The sequence below is a fragment of the Uloborus diversus genome, chromosome 3, assembly GCF_026930045.1.
Source record: "Uloborus diversus isolate 005 chromosome 3, Udiv.v.3.1, whole genome shotgun sequence".
Classification (NCBI taxonomy): domain Eukaryota; kingdom Metazoa; phylum Arthropoda; class Arachnida; order Araneae; family Uloboridae; genus Uloborus; species Uloborus diversus.
Genome location: NC_072733.1, coordinates 122,341,392 through 122,359,372, shown reverse-complemented (window position 1 = coordinate 122,359,372; position 17,981 = coordinate 122,341,392). Strand labels below are relative to the sequence as shown.

At 29.6% G+C, this 17,981-nt stretch overlaps 1 protein-coding gene across 1 annotated transcript in view; it reads left to right on the top strand.

Moving 5' to 3' along the window:
- The first annotated feature begins 847 nt into the window (after window positions 1-847).
- Window positions 848-17,981, top strand: part of LOC129218922 (guanylate cyclase soluble subunit alpha-1-like) — a 144,092-nt gene continuing 126,958 nt past the window's right edge. Inside the window, exon 1 of the mRNA XM_054853242.1 lies at window positions 848-1,261. Within this exon, the coding sequence (XP_054709217.1) occupies window positions 848-1,261 (414 nt within the window). The remainder of the gene's footprint in view (window positions 1,262-17,981) is intronic.

Genomic DNA, 17,981 nt, shown 5'->3' with positions numbered 1-17,981 from the left:
TTCAATTTGTAGTTTGTACCTATGAGTCAAGGTATATGTCAGTTTTACAAACAACATCGAACCTAATAAACAATCAATATCAATACATATATGTGTTTTATTTTTATAACATTAAGTTATCAGATTTCGCAAATGATAGTAAATATCATATGAAAATAACCTTAAAAGTACATAACTTTTAAAATGAAATGTATGTTTAGATGTAAATAAGAAACAGTAATTTCAAGTCTATAAATTATAATAATAATAATATAAAAAATAAATAGCGGTAATTTCAATATGTATTTACTATTCGTGTGCTGATTGAAAATATCGGATATATATACATATATATCAAAATATTCGGATATTTATCAAAGTATCGGATATTTTCAAAAATATGATGATCTTTTCGAATCCTGATTAGGGGCCTCCACTCCTTCGTTGCTCCGGGGCCTCCACACTTCCTAATCCGGCCCTGACGCAAGCAACTTGGACTCAAAATTTTTTTTTAAACGGTTAAAAACATAAATTGAGCAATAACTGAATATACCAATTTTGACTCCGTTAACTATTTCATAAAATCGCCATGTCTAAAATTTAATAAGTTAAACATCAAAATTAGAAATTTCATTGAAACAAATCCACGTAAACGTACCCCGGTCTACCCTACAATATTGTGATCCATATTCACGTTCATATAAAATTAATAAAAACGAATTGTTTTATCGATTCATAATTTTTGTGAAACTTTGGGATTAAAGGTTAACAAACGAAAAATAGACAATTTTCTCTAATTTATCCCTCTAATTATTTTTTCTGATTTCAGATCTTACATCATCCACAAAAAAAGTATTTTGCTCCAGCAATGATTGGAATCATAAGAGAAACTGCGAAAGACTTACAGCAAGTCGACGTTATTGTGAATCTTACATCAGTTGGAGAAGATTTTTTGTATCAAGTTACGACAGTTTCCGAGTCAAAATCAAAAAACACTGTTACTGAAAGATACACAGAAAAATTATCAAGATACCCTGAAGATTTGGGTATTTCCATGTCTATAATGTGTAAAGTTTTTCCGTTTCATCTTATTCTGGACAAAGGAATGCAAATAGTACAGCTTGGTAGAGGTCTTCAAAAGATTATTAAATCAAAAATTAAAGAAGGAGACAGGCAGTTTTCTTCTTATTTTGTTATACAATCTCCGAAAGTTGCTAATACATTTGAAGATATAGCTCAGCTTTCGAATGTTCCTTTTCTGTTGATAATGAAGATGTCACAAGTAAGTTGAAACTTTAACCCTTAAACCTAATCAAAAAATATATATACTTGAGAAAATTTATATTTTCATAACATTTAGCTATCTGAATTTGTTTAGTTTAGTAATTAAATATAATGTCAAAGAAATTGGGAATTTGTTGTATCAACGTAATTTTCCGTTACAAGAAATCCCTTTTGCACCTGAAAAAAAGAATAAATCTGAGAAGCCAAACAACTGTTACAAAAAAGTTGGCGTTCAAAAGTTTGAATCATATTGAAATGTATTTTGTAATGTGTTCCTTGCACCGATATTATCTTTAAACAATGCATTCTTATTCATTTTTTCTAATCAAATATAAATTGAAGCTTCTCAGACTTTTAAATGAAGAAAAAGCCTGATGACTTGTGTATGACAATGTTCTAAGCAAGCACTCAAAATGCATACAAAAAGCAAAACATTATCTCTTTTACAAATGCAGAATTAACTCAAACATAAAATGTACAAAAAATATTTTAAATGTTGACTTTTTTAAATAATTGAACGGAACGAAACATTTTCCTTAGTCAACTTTAGATTGCGTGAAATTATCTTACCTTTTTCTCTAAATACTCCTCAATTACGTGAAACACACCGCTAGCTCAGTCATTTCCAGCAAGCACGAAACTGCAGTCCTCGGCTGGAAATGACTGAGTTGGCGGTGTATTTCACGTATTTCTGCCTTAGCCCTGGCTATAGGGCGGTAACTTACTGAATACTCCTCAATTAGTTTGAACTAGTATTTACTGGTTAAGTGAATCTTCAAATAAGTAGAAATATTACCTTCATACTAACCCAAACCCCTAACTTCATTCTAACCCACAAAAATTTTGGATGTTCTCTTATGCTGCTGTGACCTCCTAAGTTTTTTTTAATGTCTAAATAAAATAGTAAGGATGTAACGATACGTTTTGATACTTTTTGGAGGAGAAAATATTTCATGTACTACTAGTAGTATACGTACGGTCGTGCCAATGGTAGAGAATTAAAAAGTAATTTGGCTCACCTGCATATTTACAGGTAATTTCTCTTATGCGTATAGTAATATTGTTTTTCAAGATAGCTACATACTTTTAGTAGATGTGAAAATGTGTCGCCTAGAATTACTGGTTGGTTAGAATTACGCTAACAATGTCTCGTATTTTCTGTGAAAAATGCAAAATGAAACCAAAACGTGGCGCTTGTGTTCGTGAACGTTTTCACTGAATCTGGCACATACGTTTTGGCTACAGTTTTTGAGATATCTGTAAGTTGCCGTCAAATGACTTCCGGTGCACTGAATTGGCTATTTAATTCGTTTTTTGTCATCGTAGAGGCAAAATAGAAATATTTTTAGAGTCTTAAAACTGCCTTTTTTGCGAGCATGGTCGTTTTAGGGCAGGCAGACCCGTGAATAATAATGTAATATTAATAATTTTTTGCCGGTGATAGTGCTAGTAGGGCAATACATCTTAATTCTTATTTTAGATTGGTTAAGTGGAAAAAAATAATATAGTGTGTACTAATGCTACTTAATCCTGGGTTATGCCATTAATACATAAAAATCATAGTCTGTTCACTACATTAAGCGTAGATAAATAACTGAATAAACGAATTTTTAGGTAATCTCTTTTTATCATTTTTTTAAAAATATAATTACCGCTATTTATTATTTCTATTATTATCATTGGTTCTTGAATGTTCCTTTTATCAAGAGAAATAAATGAAAAAAATTAAAAAACTTAAACCTCATGATGTGTGCATCGACTACTAACGCATCATCTTGAGTCGGAACTTGGTTAATCTAAAGTCCTGAATAGTAGAATAAAAAGCGCCACGTTCGCCATCTTGGAGCTAAAAGATGCTTCCTGCTATGGTAAAGTAGCGTGATTTGCTTATTTACTGTGGCTTCTTATTTACTCAAACTTAATCCACAACCAAGAAGCTCTACAATCAATAAACAAGCAAGCTACTTTGGAAGAAAGCGGAATTTAGCCCCAAGATGGCGGACGTATCGCAAACTTAAGGTTATATTTAGAACTTTAAGTTAAAAATAAACATCTATCAAGCAATATATTTTAATGTTTTTAATCCTTGTATTCCATAACTAGAAGAAAAACTTTCCTTTCAAAACGTTTTAAAATGATTTCAAAAGTTGTGAAATGCTATTATGTTACAACGTTGTTATGTGTTTTAGTTTAAAGGGTTTGTGAAACGTTTAACCGGTAAGTGCGCTACTTGGTTATGTTAAAGCAAAAAATGCAAAACACTGCCCTCTGCTTTTGAATGCTAAAAAAAGAAAAGCTACATTATATAAGAACCAGACAAATTCAATGGTTTTTAATCATTTTATCTCTTGTGTGCCAATATTATCAATGTCCTGCACTACAGCATATGAGTATAAGAAAATAAAGGGGAAATGTGGGGCAAAGTGAAATAGTGAATAGTACTGAGCTTTTTAAAATTATCAAATTGGAAATTTGTTTTGAAAATTACATTACATAAAGAAAGAGCATTTTATTTTATAATAAAACTTGCATCGAAACAATATTTTTTTAATTTTTGGCAGTAAATTTGCGCTTTCAATAAAGTGGAAAAATTTCACTTTTTTTCTTCATGGGACAAAGTGAAAAATAAAATATTTTTCTAATGAAATACTTTCCATTCAATTATAAAAAAACTATTTTTGGTCGAACGAATCAGTAATCAAAAGGTTTAATAAAAAAATAAAAATATACTGGAACATTGAACGAATAATTAAAAATAATAATAATAATAATAATAATAATATATATATATATATATATATATATATATATATATATATATATATATATATATATATATATATATATATATAAACTATTTCACCTTTGCCCCGCATGTACTAGACTACTTGTAAAAAGTATTGAAAACATAATTAAGCTTAATATTAGATAAATTCACAACGCACCGAATCTAAGAGGTCTCAATTAATATTTAAAATGCTAATAACGAAAAGTTTATCATTTTAAAGTAACAAAAAGAATTTTTGACTTACAACAAACTATTACAATATGAGTACATATATATATTTTAAATTGTTTGTATTATCAAATACTTTATTCTTCGGCCATAGTTTTTTCCTGACTGGAATAGACTACGTGTGGTACTATATAGTTAAAATATTACTAGAAAGGTGGCACTAAAAGCAGAGTAAATATTTCCCCATATCACTTTGCCCCGCTATAAAATTTTGGCCCACACTCCCCTACATGTTTATTCTAAAGATTTTAGAAAGTAAAAATTTCTCAAGCATGATGTGTACCAATATTATGTACCATCCTATTCATGAAAGGAAAAAAAAACCGCTCGTAATATGTACTTGAATGTTCTTTGATGTTTTTCCAGCACAATAATGCATCTTTGGTCATCTGAAACGACATCTTTGTAAGCGCAAACCCGCTACGACTGATGGGTTCTGAAAAATGTGAACAAGGCCTGAAAAGAAAGCTCTGAGAGCTTTAAAAAAAGCAATTCGTGTGTGGAAATGGGGAAAGAGACACATTGTGTGTCAAAAAGCATGGTTACTCGATTAAACTTACCAAAAAAAATAAATAAATAAATAAATGAAACATTAAGAGCGTGATATCAATTATTCAAAAATGTTAACACTTTCTAGAATTATCTCATAGCTTTAATAATCTTATAAGTAGAAAAAAAATACTTTAAATAAAATTTCGGGGAATATATTGCTTTACGTTTTTAAACGAAAAATTGAATTTAGTTTTATTCGCACCAGAAAACAGTAAGATTGTCCAGAAAGATTCTTGAAGTATTACTTTACAACATAAAGCAAAAAACAGCTTTGCAGTAGAACTCCATTTATCTGAACTCCGCCTATCCGAATTGCTTTCAGAATTCAGAAAAAAAAAACATTTAAGGAGAAAACATACTGAGATTCTATAAGTAATAAATCTGCCTACTACGAGTAGCTAATAGTTAAACAGCTTACTTTGACTGAAATGTTCAGCAAGTAATGACTTTTATGTGCAGTAGAATCTGTACATGATACACGCTGTAGGGCAGACCGGGGCACTTTTAAGTGGATTTTTTTCAATGAATTTTCTAATTTTTATGTTTTAACTCAGGAAATTTTAGACATGGCGATTTTATGATACAGTTAATGGAGTCAAAATTGGTATATTCAGTTATTGCTCAGTTTTGTGTTTTTAACCGTTTAAATAATTATTTTTTAGTCCAAAGTTTTTTGCGTGAACATGCCCCGGACACGGGGCACGTTAACGCATTCTTATTTTAACACTTAACGTCATTCTGTTAGAGTTTTGAACATAATGTCTTACCATCGTTAAAATAAAGCAAATTTATTACATACTGAATAGTGTATAAAATAAAAGCTGAATAGGCATGAAGACAGCACTACATGATTCTAGCCTAGAAGATACGAATTTATAACTCAATTAAAAATAAACGATGGTTTTCAAAACTAAATTGTCTAAAAATACTAAAAAAGTTTCAGACAGTTTGAAGCGAAAAAGACGTAAGGGCACGTATGGAATTAAGACACCGTAAGAACGTGCGTAAAGGTGCTCCGACGTTACAGCGTAAACTTACCCGTCGCCAAATTTGGATTTTTTTTCTAACCTGAAAAAAAAAATGTAATAACATTTCAGTTCCTACAAGTACAATTCTCAAAAAAGAATAAAATTCTGCTAATTTTTGTATAGTTGTCCTTTTTTTACTCAGTATTATTTATTCACAATAAAAGCTTCAAAACATTGAACTCAAAATTTACTCGACTTGGTAGAAAACAGATTATTCTTTCTGCATGCTAGACCGAAGCTCGACTGATGCTCAAAAACTTGCGAGAATATGTGCTGGAGAGCAGCATCGATCTGTTATGACTGTTGGCTTTCTAGTTATAATTCGTTTTGAAAAAAAGGCACTGCGGAAATGTGCCCCGGTCTACTCTACTAATGCACATGACTTGTAAGTATGCTCAGAACAAGAAATGTTACATTTCCATTTCATTAAGTGGAAGTTCTTTTTTTCTTAATTTCTACATTCACTTAGTAATTCCTTGAAATACAGTCGGATCCCGCTACAACGCGATCCGACTTACGCGAAATGGTTATAACGCGAGTTTTTCGTAAGGTTTTTTTTTTCTTTTTTTGCGGACACAAATTGCTCACCTGTAACACGATTTTTTTTGGAAAGGAGCGACGGAGCGTTAGAGTGGGCTTCGTTGACACTAAATATTGGTTTTGTGAATGGACTTTCATCCCTTTAGCATCACTGGAAGCGCAAATTCACACAATGTATTAGTCTAAACAACGCTTTCTTTAGTTTAATGTTTAAACAAATAACTGCTCCGATTCTTAACTTTTTTTTTTTTTTTTTCATTTTACGTATGAACGTTGATAAAATAGAATGGCTCCCAAACGCACTTTTTCATCTAAAATTGGAGAAAATGAAAGAAAATGAGAAAGTTTCTCATCATCAAAGAAAAGGTCAAGATTCTTAATACGCTATTAAAAAGTATTTCGAAAGTAGCACGACAATTAAGTATGAGTGAAAGTAGAGGGAAAAGGCCGGTTCTGCCGCAGGAGGGGGCTCTAGGGCTCATAGCCCCCTCTCACTCTTCCTCTTCCTCCCCCTCCCACCCCCTCACGATCTTCCTCCGACCTCCACTTCCTCCGACCTTGGGTTGCGCGTGAAACTTAAAGAAGATGACGGGGTTTTCCCGTGATTTCGCCCTTCCTCGTTTTCGCTCGCGAAAGGTTACGAATAGTTTTCGCGCGTTTTTGAATATTTTCCCGCGCTTTTGGACTTTGTCGTTTTTCTAGTCATAGAAGACTAGGAGGTTTTTCACTTTTTGAATGGCAACGTCAAAGTTTTGGTTGTTATGACAACCAGAGTTTTTAGTTTTCGGTTGGCAACACCTGTTGCTATGCTTTAACTTATGCGGTGTTTAACGTTCATGGCGCCATCTATTGAGAGGTTTATTTTTATTTTTTTTATTTCTACGAATTTAATTATTTTAATTTTTACAGAGTGTTGAAGTTGGGAATCGAACACCCAAACTTTGAGTTAGCAAAAACGTATGCTAACCACTATGCTATATTTTTCATTACTCTTTCAGTCTTAATGTGAATCTGTACCATGACAACGAATATTACAATTAAATTAATTTTAAAACCATCAGTTAATTTACTCTTTAGTACTAATCATGGCATATCATTAACTGAATTTCAGCTCATAATTGAAACTATAATCATTATTATTATTTTTCATAATAACAAAGTTTTCACTTAAGTAAAGATTTATTTAAATACAACCCATTCGAGATTTTAGATTTATTTCAATGCTTTGTGGACTTGAAATATATTTTAAACTTTGATTTTCTTTTTCATGCATTTCAAACTTTATCCTTTTTATTTTTTCTAACTTGTTAAATTTTCTTAAATAATTTCTTTTTTCTTTGTCAAATTTACAAATATTTTTTCTAACTTGTAAAAATTTCGAAGAAATAATTTTCTTAACTAATTTTTTTTTTGACTTTCATACAACAAAATATTTTTTCTTACTTGTTAAATTTTCAAAGAAATAATTAACTTAAATATTCTTTCACACATTTTGAACTTTAACGTTTTTTCCTGTCATTTAGCACTGATTTTTTTTTCACTATTTTAGCGTTTTTCAATTATTTTCAGTCTTTAACTATTTTCTTAACTTTTTAGTCTTTAAGTAATTTCAAGCATTTCAGACTTAGATTATTTTTTCGTGATTTCGATTTTTTTTTAAGTATATTTTAGAGTTTGATCATTTTCTCGCTTGTTTTTACTTTATCGTTTTTTTCCGATATTTTTAAACTTAGAAATTTTTCGCAATTAGTGACTGGAATTGAAACCTCAAATTTTTCGAAACATTATCAGGTCTACAATTTTCATCCAACTAATTTAATTTAAAAACTTGCAATCAATTTACTCTTAGTAGTAATTAACACATATCATTAACAAATTTTTACGGATTTTAAGAAATCAACTTAATTAATTTTTTCCAGTAAGCAAATTTCGCACTCAAGTTACATTTAATCACTGCATATACGTTTCAAGAGTTTCATTGAATTTATCACATACCATTTAATTAACTCTAATAATTACTTTTTCATTAATACTTAACTTAATCATTTTATCATACATTTATTCCAGTTACAAAATTATGCTTAAAAGTTATTTATTTTTCTTAGCACAAGAGATTTTAACATGTTCCTACTAAAATGCTTTTCACTCTAGTTTGAGTTTACTAAAATAGCAACTCATTTACGATTTAGATTCATTTAATCGTCTTTGATTCTTTTTCATTATTATTATTTTACATTATCACATACGTTATTATTTTTATACATTTATCCATTTAATTTTCCAAAATCTACAATCAATTTACTCTTCGTATTAATTAACACTTATCACTATCAAATATTTTCATGAATTTTAAAAATTATCTTCTTAAATAATTTTTTACTGTAACCAAATTTCCCACTCAAGTTATATTTTATCACTACATATGCTTTTCATGAGTTTCATTTAATTTATCGCATTTCATTTAATTAACTCTAATAATTATTTTTTATCATCGATATTTAAGTTAATCATATTTTCCTTTATTTTCTTTTTTTTCATGCAAACACTCTTGATGGAATAAAACAAAATTTTCAACTTTCATGAATTAAATCCCCTCTGACTATTTTATTTTACTTTACCATACTTTACTATTTTACTTACTGCGTTTTACTATTTATCATTCATTACAGCTTTTCCAAAATATTACTTTACAACCAACTAATTTCATTAACAGAATTTTCATTACAATTTATAAATTTCACTTTTATTTAATTATTTTTACCTACGCTAAAATAAAACACATCACATAAAAAAGTTAAACATCAATGAAGAACCCGAGAAATGTTAAAATTATAAGTCGAGTATCAAAACTTCATGTCAGCAAATTTTAAAAATAGACTTACCGAAAAATAACTTCTACTGAAATTCATTTCAAAACTTGGAATCAATTTACTCTTAGCATTAATAAACACTTATCATTAAGAAATTTTCATGGATTTTAAAAATCAACTTATTTAATTTTTTCCAGTAAGCAAATTTCGCACTCAAGTTACATTTTATCACTACATATGCTTTTCAAGAGTTTTATTGAATTTATCACATTTTATTTAATTATTTTTTGATTAGTATTAAACTTAGTCATTTTATCGCTTAGTATTTAACTTAATCATTTTCTTGCTTGTTTTTACTTTATCGGTTTTTTTCCCCGTTATTTTTAAACTTAGAAATTTTTCACAATTAGTAACAGGAATCGAACCCACAAATTTTTCGAAACATTATCAGGTCTACAATTTTCATCCAACTAATTTATTTTAAAAACTTGCAATCAATTTACTCTTAGTAGTAATTAACACTTATCATTAATAAATTTTCACGATTTTAAAAAAATCAACTTATTTAATTTTTTTCCAGTAAGCAAATTTCGCACTCAAGTTACATTTCATCACTTTATATGCTTTTCAAGAGTTTCATTTAATTTATCACATTTTATTTAATCAACTCTATTAATTATTTTTTGATTAGTATTTAACTTAGTCATTTTATCGCATAGTGTTTTACTTTATTATTATTTTTTTTTTTTTCATACAAGCACTCTTGTTAGAATAAAACAAAATTTTCAACCTTCATGAATTAGAATCACTTTGGCTATTTCATTTTCCCAATAATATTTTACTTTAACAACTAATTTCTTTTACAAAATCGATATCATTTATTTTAGTCTTTATCCTTTTCGAACGATACATTCAAATGGACAGCTATACGTTAAATTAAGAAACTTAATCTAAATTTTGACAAATTAAGTTATAGCTAAATACTGACTAAAATTAAGTACAAAAGACTAACCTTTTTGGGGTGAAATCCCTCAAGTACCAGCTATCGCGAAGTTATTTAAAAACAGTGAATGAAATTGTAATAAGTGGATTGTTAATTATAACTCAATCTCACAAAATTACAATTACACGCATGTTTTATTTGAAATCGCTGCATACGGCTGGCTGCCCATCGTCGATTTGCAGAACGCATGCCGTGATATCGCAAATCAACTCGGCTGTTGAAAAAAACTACCGTAATCCTACAGCACTTCGGATCGTCCACACGCACACCGAGGCGAATTGAGAAAATGACTTTATCAATATTGCTATCTACCCCTTTACCGATAACAGATAACAAACCCCACGTGCTAGTATTATTCACCACCTGGCCTACGTCTTTCAAGTGATGTCACTGTTTCTGACCAATTAAAATTAGTTCACGTTTCTCAAATATCAAGCACATAGATCGACAATAGCCTGATGTCAGGTTTTCCAAACAAAATTTTAGATTTTAATTCGCAGTTTCGAATTAATTTCTTTTTCATTTCAAACTTTTTAAAAAAATTTCCAGCTTGTAAGAATATTTCTTTCAAAAACAGATTTTTGATTCAAAACAGTATTTTTTCAAACTTGTAATATTTTTCTACTTAGAAAATGAAATTAAAAATTTTTGTTTTCTTTAATCATATAAAATGTTTTTAAGAAATAATTTCTCAAACTTGTAATATTTTTCCACTAATTAAAAAAAATCAATTTTTTTTTTTTCAATCATATAAAAATAAATTTTTAATCTTACAACAGTAAATTTTTCCGCAAAAATATTTTTTTCAAGTCAAAATAATAATAATAATAATATTTTTGTAACATATTGTTTTTTTCCTTTCAATCTTTTTTTTTTCAAAAATTTTCAAACTTACAAAATAAAATTTTTTCAACTGAATCTTCAAACGAAATGATTTAATTAAATTTAAAACTCAATATCACTTTACTCTTAGTATTAATAACCAATAGCACTTAACCATTTACTCTTTGCACTCTAAGTATTAATTAACACACACGCATTACAAATAATAATAATAATGTTTAAGATACTTACAAATCATCTACTCAAGCTTTCAAATATCCATCTAGCATGTTATTGTTCATTCGTGTGAGGGAACTTGTAATAAAACTTTACTTATCAACCGAAATTATAAGCGAAAATATCGCATTTTTTAGCACTTAATATAATCCTACAATTAACAAATTGGTTTTAACTTTGAATTTAAGAAAAATAAAAACTATTACACACTTAGTAACATATCTATCGATGTATATTATTTCATGACAAATCACAAATAGGTGAGGATCTTTTATCGATCATGTGACCAACTAAGTTAAGAAAGAGCGTTCTTATCTCATATGAGAATTTATTAGTCTTTAATATTTCTCTTTAATGTAAGTGTATTGATACGTATGAGTTTGTGTATGTGAATATAACTGTGTATTGTTTTCAAACCATTGTCATGTTTAAGCTTTACGGTTCTAATTTTGACTTTCCACTTAGCATTATTTAAAGTCCTTCGCATGTATTAAACTATAGAAATATCACAAAAATTATATTTTCATTCAGTCTTAATTACAAAACCATACAATAAGATGAAGACAACACCGATAGTATAAAGATTACTTACAAGAAAGTGCATATAAAAAATATATGTAAGAGTGATTTCAAAGTATAATCCATCAACCATATTCAACAACTCAATAAAAACACAAGTCTCTTTTAAAATGATAAACACAATTTATTCACACACACAGTAAAAGACAATTAAATAAACTTACATCTTTAAGTAAAACTCTTCAAAACTTTCAAGCATATTTTTAACATCGATTGCATCAAATAAATCAGACACATGACATTTTAAACATGGACTATCAACATTCAAAGTAACGAAGTCACGAGTCAAGTTTTCCCAATTAACATTAAAAAGAGCCTGTTCGAAAAAAGTGTCGAACTTTCGACCCCTTGTTAATGATTCACATTCATGCACTCTCATGTAAAAAATGAATCCATTTTTACAACCCACACATTCTTTTTAGAAAGGTACTTTATGTTGCATATGAGCTCATCAAATAGTCACTTACGTAGAGAATCAGCCAGTTTACCAACTTCTTGTGATGTATATGTGCTGATTTTATCACATCGACAATCACAGGGATATTTTTTCTCAATTTCCGAAAGGATGTACTCTTTTAGAGTATAACTCATAAGTTTGTCTTTGACACTACGTGAGATACAAGGGGACGCGTAACACAATTTGTCAATCTGGCTTTCCAAAAGTAGAACTCTATCAGGCATCAACTGGAACACTTCTCGTTTCAGTTTGAACAATCTTTGCACACTAACACAGATGTTACCATTCGCACTCGACTCTCCTTTTTTTTATAACAAAAGCGAAATCACGGTCTTCGATTAATTTTTGATTTATATTTTTACGTAGGCTTGAAATAAGTGATCTCCACACATCTGGTTCTAAGGAAATACCATCCATAGTTGGTCGAAAAATACCATCTTTCCCACACGTATATCTTCTAATATGCACGCGTGTACGTTTCCGAAAAGTATTCACCAAAAGTGAAAATACAATCACCCAAGTGTATCATATCATCAGGCTGTGGAGAAGCCCCAATGTTCATTTTCATGTTCGTTGCATCCCATCTGTTCATCTTCAGGCTTCAAAGTTTCAGAATGATTTTCACCAGCGTTAGTCATTCTTAACTCTCATAGGATTAGGAGTCACAATACTGAAACAACTTCCTGTGAACTTAAAAAATAAATCAAACTAGGTTTTAACACTAGCTGGTGAAGAAAAATCCTAAGTACATAGAATAAAATTTCACGATCTCTTTCAAAGCTCAGAATCACCCTGAAAATGATTCTCCAAACATCCACTATAAACCAATGAATATTCACTTTAACCAATGAGAAGTGTACATAAGTCTCTTGCTACTGACGTCATAGAATATCACACGAACTTTTGAGCAGAGTTGAGTTGTTTTCCTCAGTATTCAGATTTTTAGAAATGCCAATACTTTGACTTCCAACTTCACCCTGACCTACTACGAGTAATTTTAAGATGGTAGCAGGTTTTCACATCACATCGAATGCCGATGACGTTTTCACATCTCGCGCATGACATGGTCAATCACGTGTAATTGATCATGTCAATTTGCATGAGATGCGAAAACGTCATCGGCATTCGATGTGATGTGAAAACCTGCTACCATCATAAAATTACTCGTAGTAGGTCAGGGTGAAGTTGGAAGTCAAAGTGTTGGCATTTCTAAAAATCTGAATACTGAGGAAAACAACTCAACTCTGCTCAAAAGTTCGTGTGATATTCTATGACGTCAGTAGCAAGAGACTTATGTACACTTCTCATTGGTTAAAGTGAATATTCATTGGTTTATAGTGGATGTTTGGAGAATCATTTTCAGGGTGATTCTGAGCTTTGAAAGAGATCGTGAAATTTTATTCTATGTACTTAGGATTTTGATTCACCAGCTAGTGTTAAAACCTAGTTTGATTTATTTTTTAAGTTCACAGGAAGTTGTTTTAGTATTGTGACTCCTAATCCTATGAGAGTTAAGAATGACTAATGCTGGTGAAAATCATTCTGAAACTTTGAAGCCTGAAGATGAACAGATGGGATGCAACGAACATGAAATAGAACATTGAGGCTTCTCCAGAGCCTGATGATATGATCCACTTGGGTGATTGTATTTTCACTTTTGGTGAATACTTTTCGGAAACGTACACGCGTGCATATTAGAAGATATACGTGTGGGAAAGATGGTATTTTTCGACCAACTATGGATGGTATTTCCTTAGAACCAGATGTGTGGAGATCACTTATTTCAAGCCTACGTAAAAATATAAATCAAAAATTAATCGAAGACCGTGATTTCGCTTTTGTTATAAAAAAAAGGAGAGTCGAGTGCGAATGGTAACATCTGTGTTAGTGTGCAAAGATTGTTCAAACTGAAACGAGAAGTGTTCCAGTTGATGCCTGATAGAGTTCTACTTTTGGAAAGCCAGATTGACAAATTGTGTTACGCGTCCCCTTGTATCTCACGTAGTGTCAAAGACAAACTTATGACTTATACTCTAAAAGAGTACATCCTTTCGGAAATTGAGAAAAAATATCCCTGTGATTGTCGATGTGATAAAATCAGCACATATACATCACAAGAAGTTGGTAAACTGGCTGATTCTCTACGTAAGTGACTATTTGATGAGCTCATATGCAACATAAAGTACCTTTCTAAAAAGAATGTGTGGGTTGTAAAAATGGATTCATTTTTTACATGAGAGTGCATGAATGTGAATCATTAACAAGGGGTCGAAAGTTCGACACTTTTTTCGAACAGGCTCTTTTTAATGTTAATTGGGAAAACTTGACTCGTGACTTCGTTACTTTGAATGTTGATAGTCCATGTTTAAAATGTCATGTGTCTGATTTATTTGATGCAATCGATGTTAAAAATATGCTTGAAAGTTTTGAAGAGTTTTACTTAAAGATGTAAGTTTATTTAATTGTCTTTTACTGTGTGTGTGAATAAATTGTGTTTATCATTTTAAAAGAGACTTGTGTTTTTATTGAGTTGTTGAATATGGTTGATGGATTATACTTTGAAATCACTCTTACATATATTTTTTATATGCACTTTCTTGTAAGTAATCTTTATACTATCGGTGTTGTCTTCATCTTATTGTATGGTTTTGTAATTAAGACTGAATGAAAATATAATTTTTGTGATATTTCTATAGTTTAATACATGCGAAGGACTTTAAATAATGCTAAGTGGAAAGTCAAAATTAGAACCGTAAAGCTTAAACATGACAATGGTTTGAAAACAATACACAGTTATATTCACATACACAAACTCATACGTATCAATACACTTACATTAAAGAGAAATATTAAAGACTTATAAATTCTCATATGAGATAAGAACGCTCTTTCTTAACTTAGTTGGTCACATGATCGATAAAAGATCCTCACCTATTTGTGATTTGTCATGAAATAATATACATCGATAGATATGTTACTAAGTGTGTAATAGTTTTTATTTTTCTTAAATTCAAAGTTAAAACCAATTTGTTAATTGTAGGATTATATTAAGTGCTAAAAAATGCGATATTTTCGCTTATAATTTCGGTTGATAAGTAAAGTTTTATTACAAGTTCCCTCACACGAATGAACAATAACATGCTAGATGGATATTTGAAAGCTTGAGTAGATGATTTGTAAGTATCTTAAACATTATTATTATTATTTGTAATGCGTGTGTGTTAATTAATACTTAGAGTGCAAAGAGTAAATGGTTAAGTGCTATTGGTTATTAATACTAAGAGTAAAGTGATATTGAGTTTTAAATTTAATTAAATCATTTCGTTTGAAGATTCAGTTGAAAAAATTTTATTTTGTAAGTTTGAAAATTTTTGAAAAAAAAAAGATTGAAAGGAAAAAAACAATATGTTACAAAAATATTATTATTATTATTATTTTGACTTGAAAAAAATATTTTTGCGGAAAAATTTACTGTTGTAAGATTAAAAATTTATTTTTATATGATTGAAAAAAAAAATTGATTTTTTTTAATTAGTGGAAAAATATTACAAGTTTGAGAAATTATTTCTTAAAAACATTTTATATGATTAAAGAAAACAAAAATTTTTGATTTCATTTTCTAAGTAGAAAAATATTACAAGTTTGAAAAAATACTGTTTTGAATCAAAAATCTGTTTTTGAAAGAAATATTCTTACAAGCTGGAAATTTTTTTAAAAAGTTTGAAATGAAAAAGAAATTAATTCGAAACTGCGAATTAAAATCTAAAATTTTGTTTGGAAAACCTGACATCAGGCTATTGTCGATCTATGTGCTTGATATTTGAGAAACGTGAACTAATTTTAATTGGTCAGAAACAGTGACATCACTTGAAAGACGTAGGCCAGGTGGTGAATAATACTAGCACGTGGGGTTTGTTATCTGTTATCGGTAAAGGGGTAGATAGCAATATTGATAAAGTCATTTTCTCAATTCGCCTCGGTGTGTGTGTGGACGATCCGAAGTGCTGTAGGATTACGGTAGTTTTTTTCAACAGCCGAGTTGATTTGCGATATCACGGCATGCGTTCTGCAAATCGACGATGGGCAGCCAGCCGTATGCAGCGATTTCAAATAAAACATGCGTGTAATTGTAATTTTGTGAGATTGAGTTATAATTAACAATCCACTTATTACAATTTCATTCACTGTTTTTAAATAACTTCGCGATAGCTGGTACTTGAGGGATTTCACCCCAAAAAGGTTAGTCTTTTGTACTTAATTTTAGTCAGTATTTAGCTATAACTTAATTTGTCAAAATTTAGATTAAGTTTCTTAATTTAACGTATAGCTGTCCATTTGAATGTATCGTTCGAAAAGGATAAAGACTAAAATAAATGATATCGATTTTGTAAAAGAAATTAGTTGTTAAAGTAAAATATTATTGGGAAAATGAAATAGCCAAAGTGATTCTAATTCATGAAGGTTGAAAATTTTGTTTTATTCTAACAAGAGTGCTTGTATGAAAAAAAAATAATAATAATAAAGTAAAACACTATGCGATAAAATGACTAAGTTAAATACTAATCAAAAAATAATTAATAGAGTTGATTAAATAAAATGTGATAAATTAAATGAAACTCTTGAAAAGCATATAAAGTGATGAAATGTAACTTGAGTGCGAAATTTGCTTACTGGAAAAAAATTAAATAAGTTGATTTTTTTAAAATCGTGAAAATTTATTAATGATAAGTGTTAATTACTACTAAGAGTAAATTGATTGCAAGTTTTTAAAATAAATTAGTTGGATGAAAATTGTAGACCTGATAATGTTTCGAAAAATTTGTGGGTTCGATTCCTGTTACTAATTGTGAAAAATTTTTAAGTTTAAAAATAACGGGAAAAAAAACCGATAAAGTAAAAACAAGCAAGAAAATGATTAAGTTAAATACTAAGCGATAAAATGACTAAGTTTAATACTAATCAAAAAATAATTAAATAAAATGTGATAAATTCAATAAAACTCTTGAAAAGCATATGTAGTGATAAAATGTAACTTGAGTGCGAAATTTGCTTACTGGAAAAAATTAAATAAGTTGATTTTTAAAATCCATGAAAATTTCTTAATGATAAGTGTTTATTAATGCTAAGAGTAAATTGATTCCAAGTTTTGAAATGAATTTCAGTAGAAGTTATTTTTCGGTAAGTCTATTTTTAAAATTTGCTGACATGAAGTTTTGATACTCGACTTATAATTTTAACATTTCTCGGGTTCTTCATTGATGTTTAACTTTTTTATGTGATGTGTTTTATTTTAGCGTAGGTAAAAATAATTAAATAAAAGTGAAATTTATAAATTGTAATGAAAATTCTGTTAATGAAATTAGTTGGTTGTAAAGTAATATTTTGGAAAAGCTGTAATGGATGATAAATAGTAAAACGCAGTAAGTAAAATAGTAAAGTACTAGGGGGCTATCGCCCCCTGCTCGCTATCGCTCGCCAACCCCCGGAACTGCTTACGCAGTTCCCTGTGGATCGCTTCGCGATCCATGCTCGCTTCGCTCGCTCGCTGTATGCCAATACATTAGCCTAGCTAAAATTTTCCGTAAAAATTAAAGTTGGTAATTGCATTTAGGTCACCATCCATTTAACCAATATGAAAATTACGTTCATAATGTTAATTTGTCTGCTTTAGCCA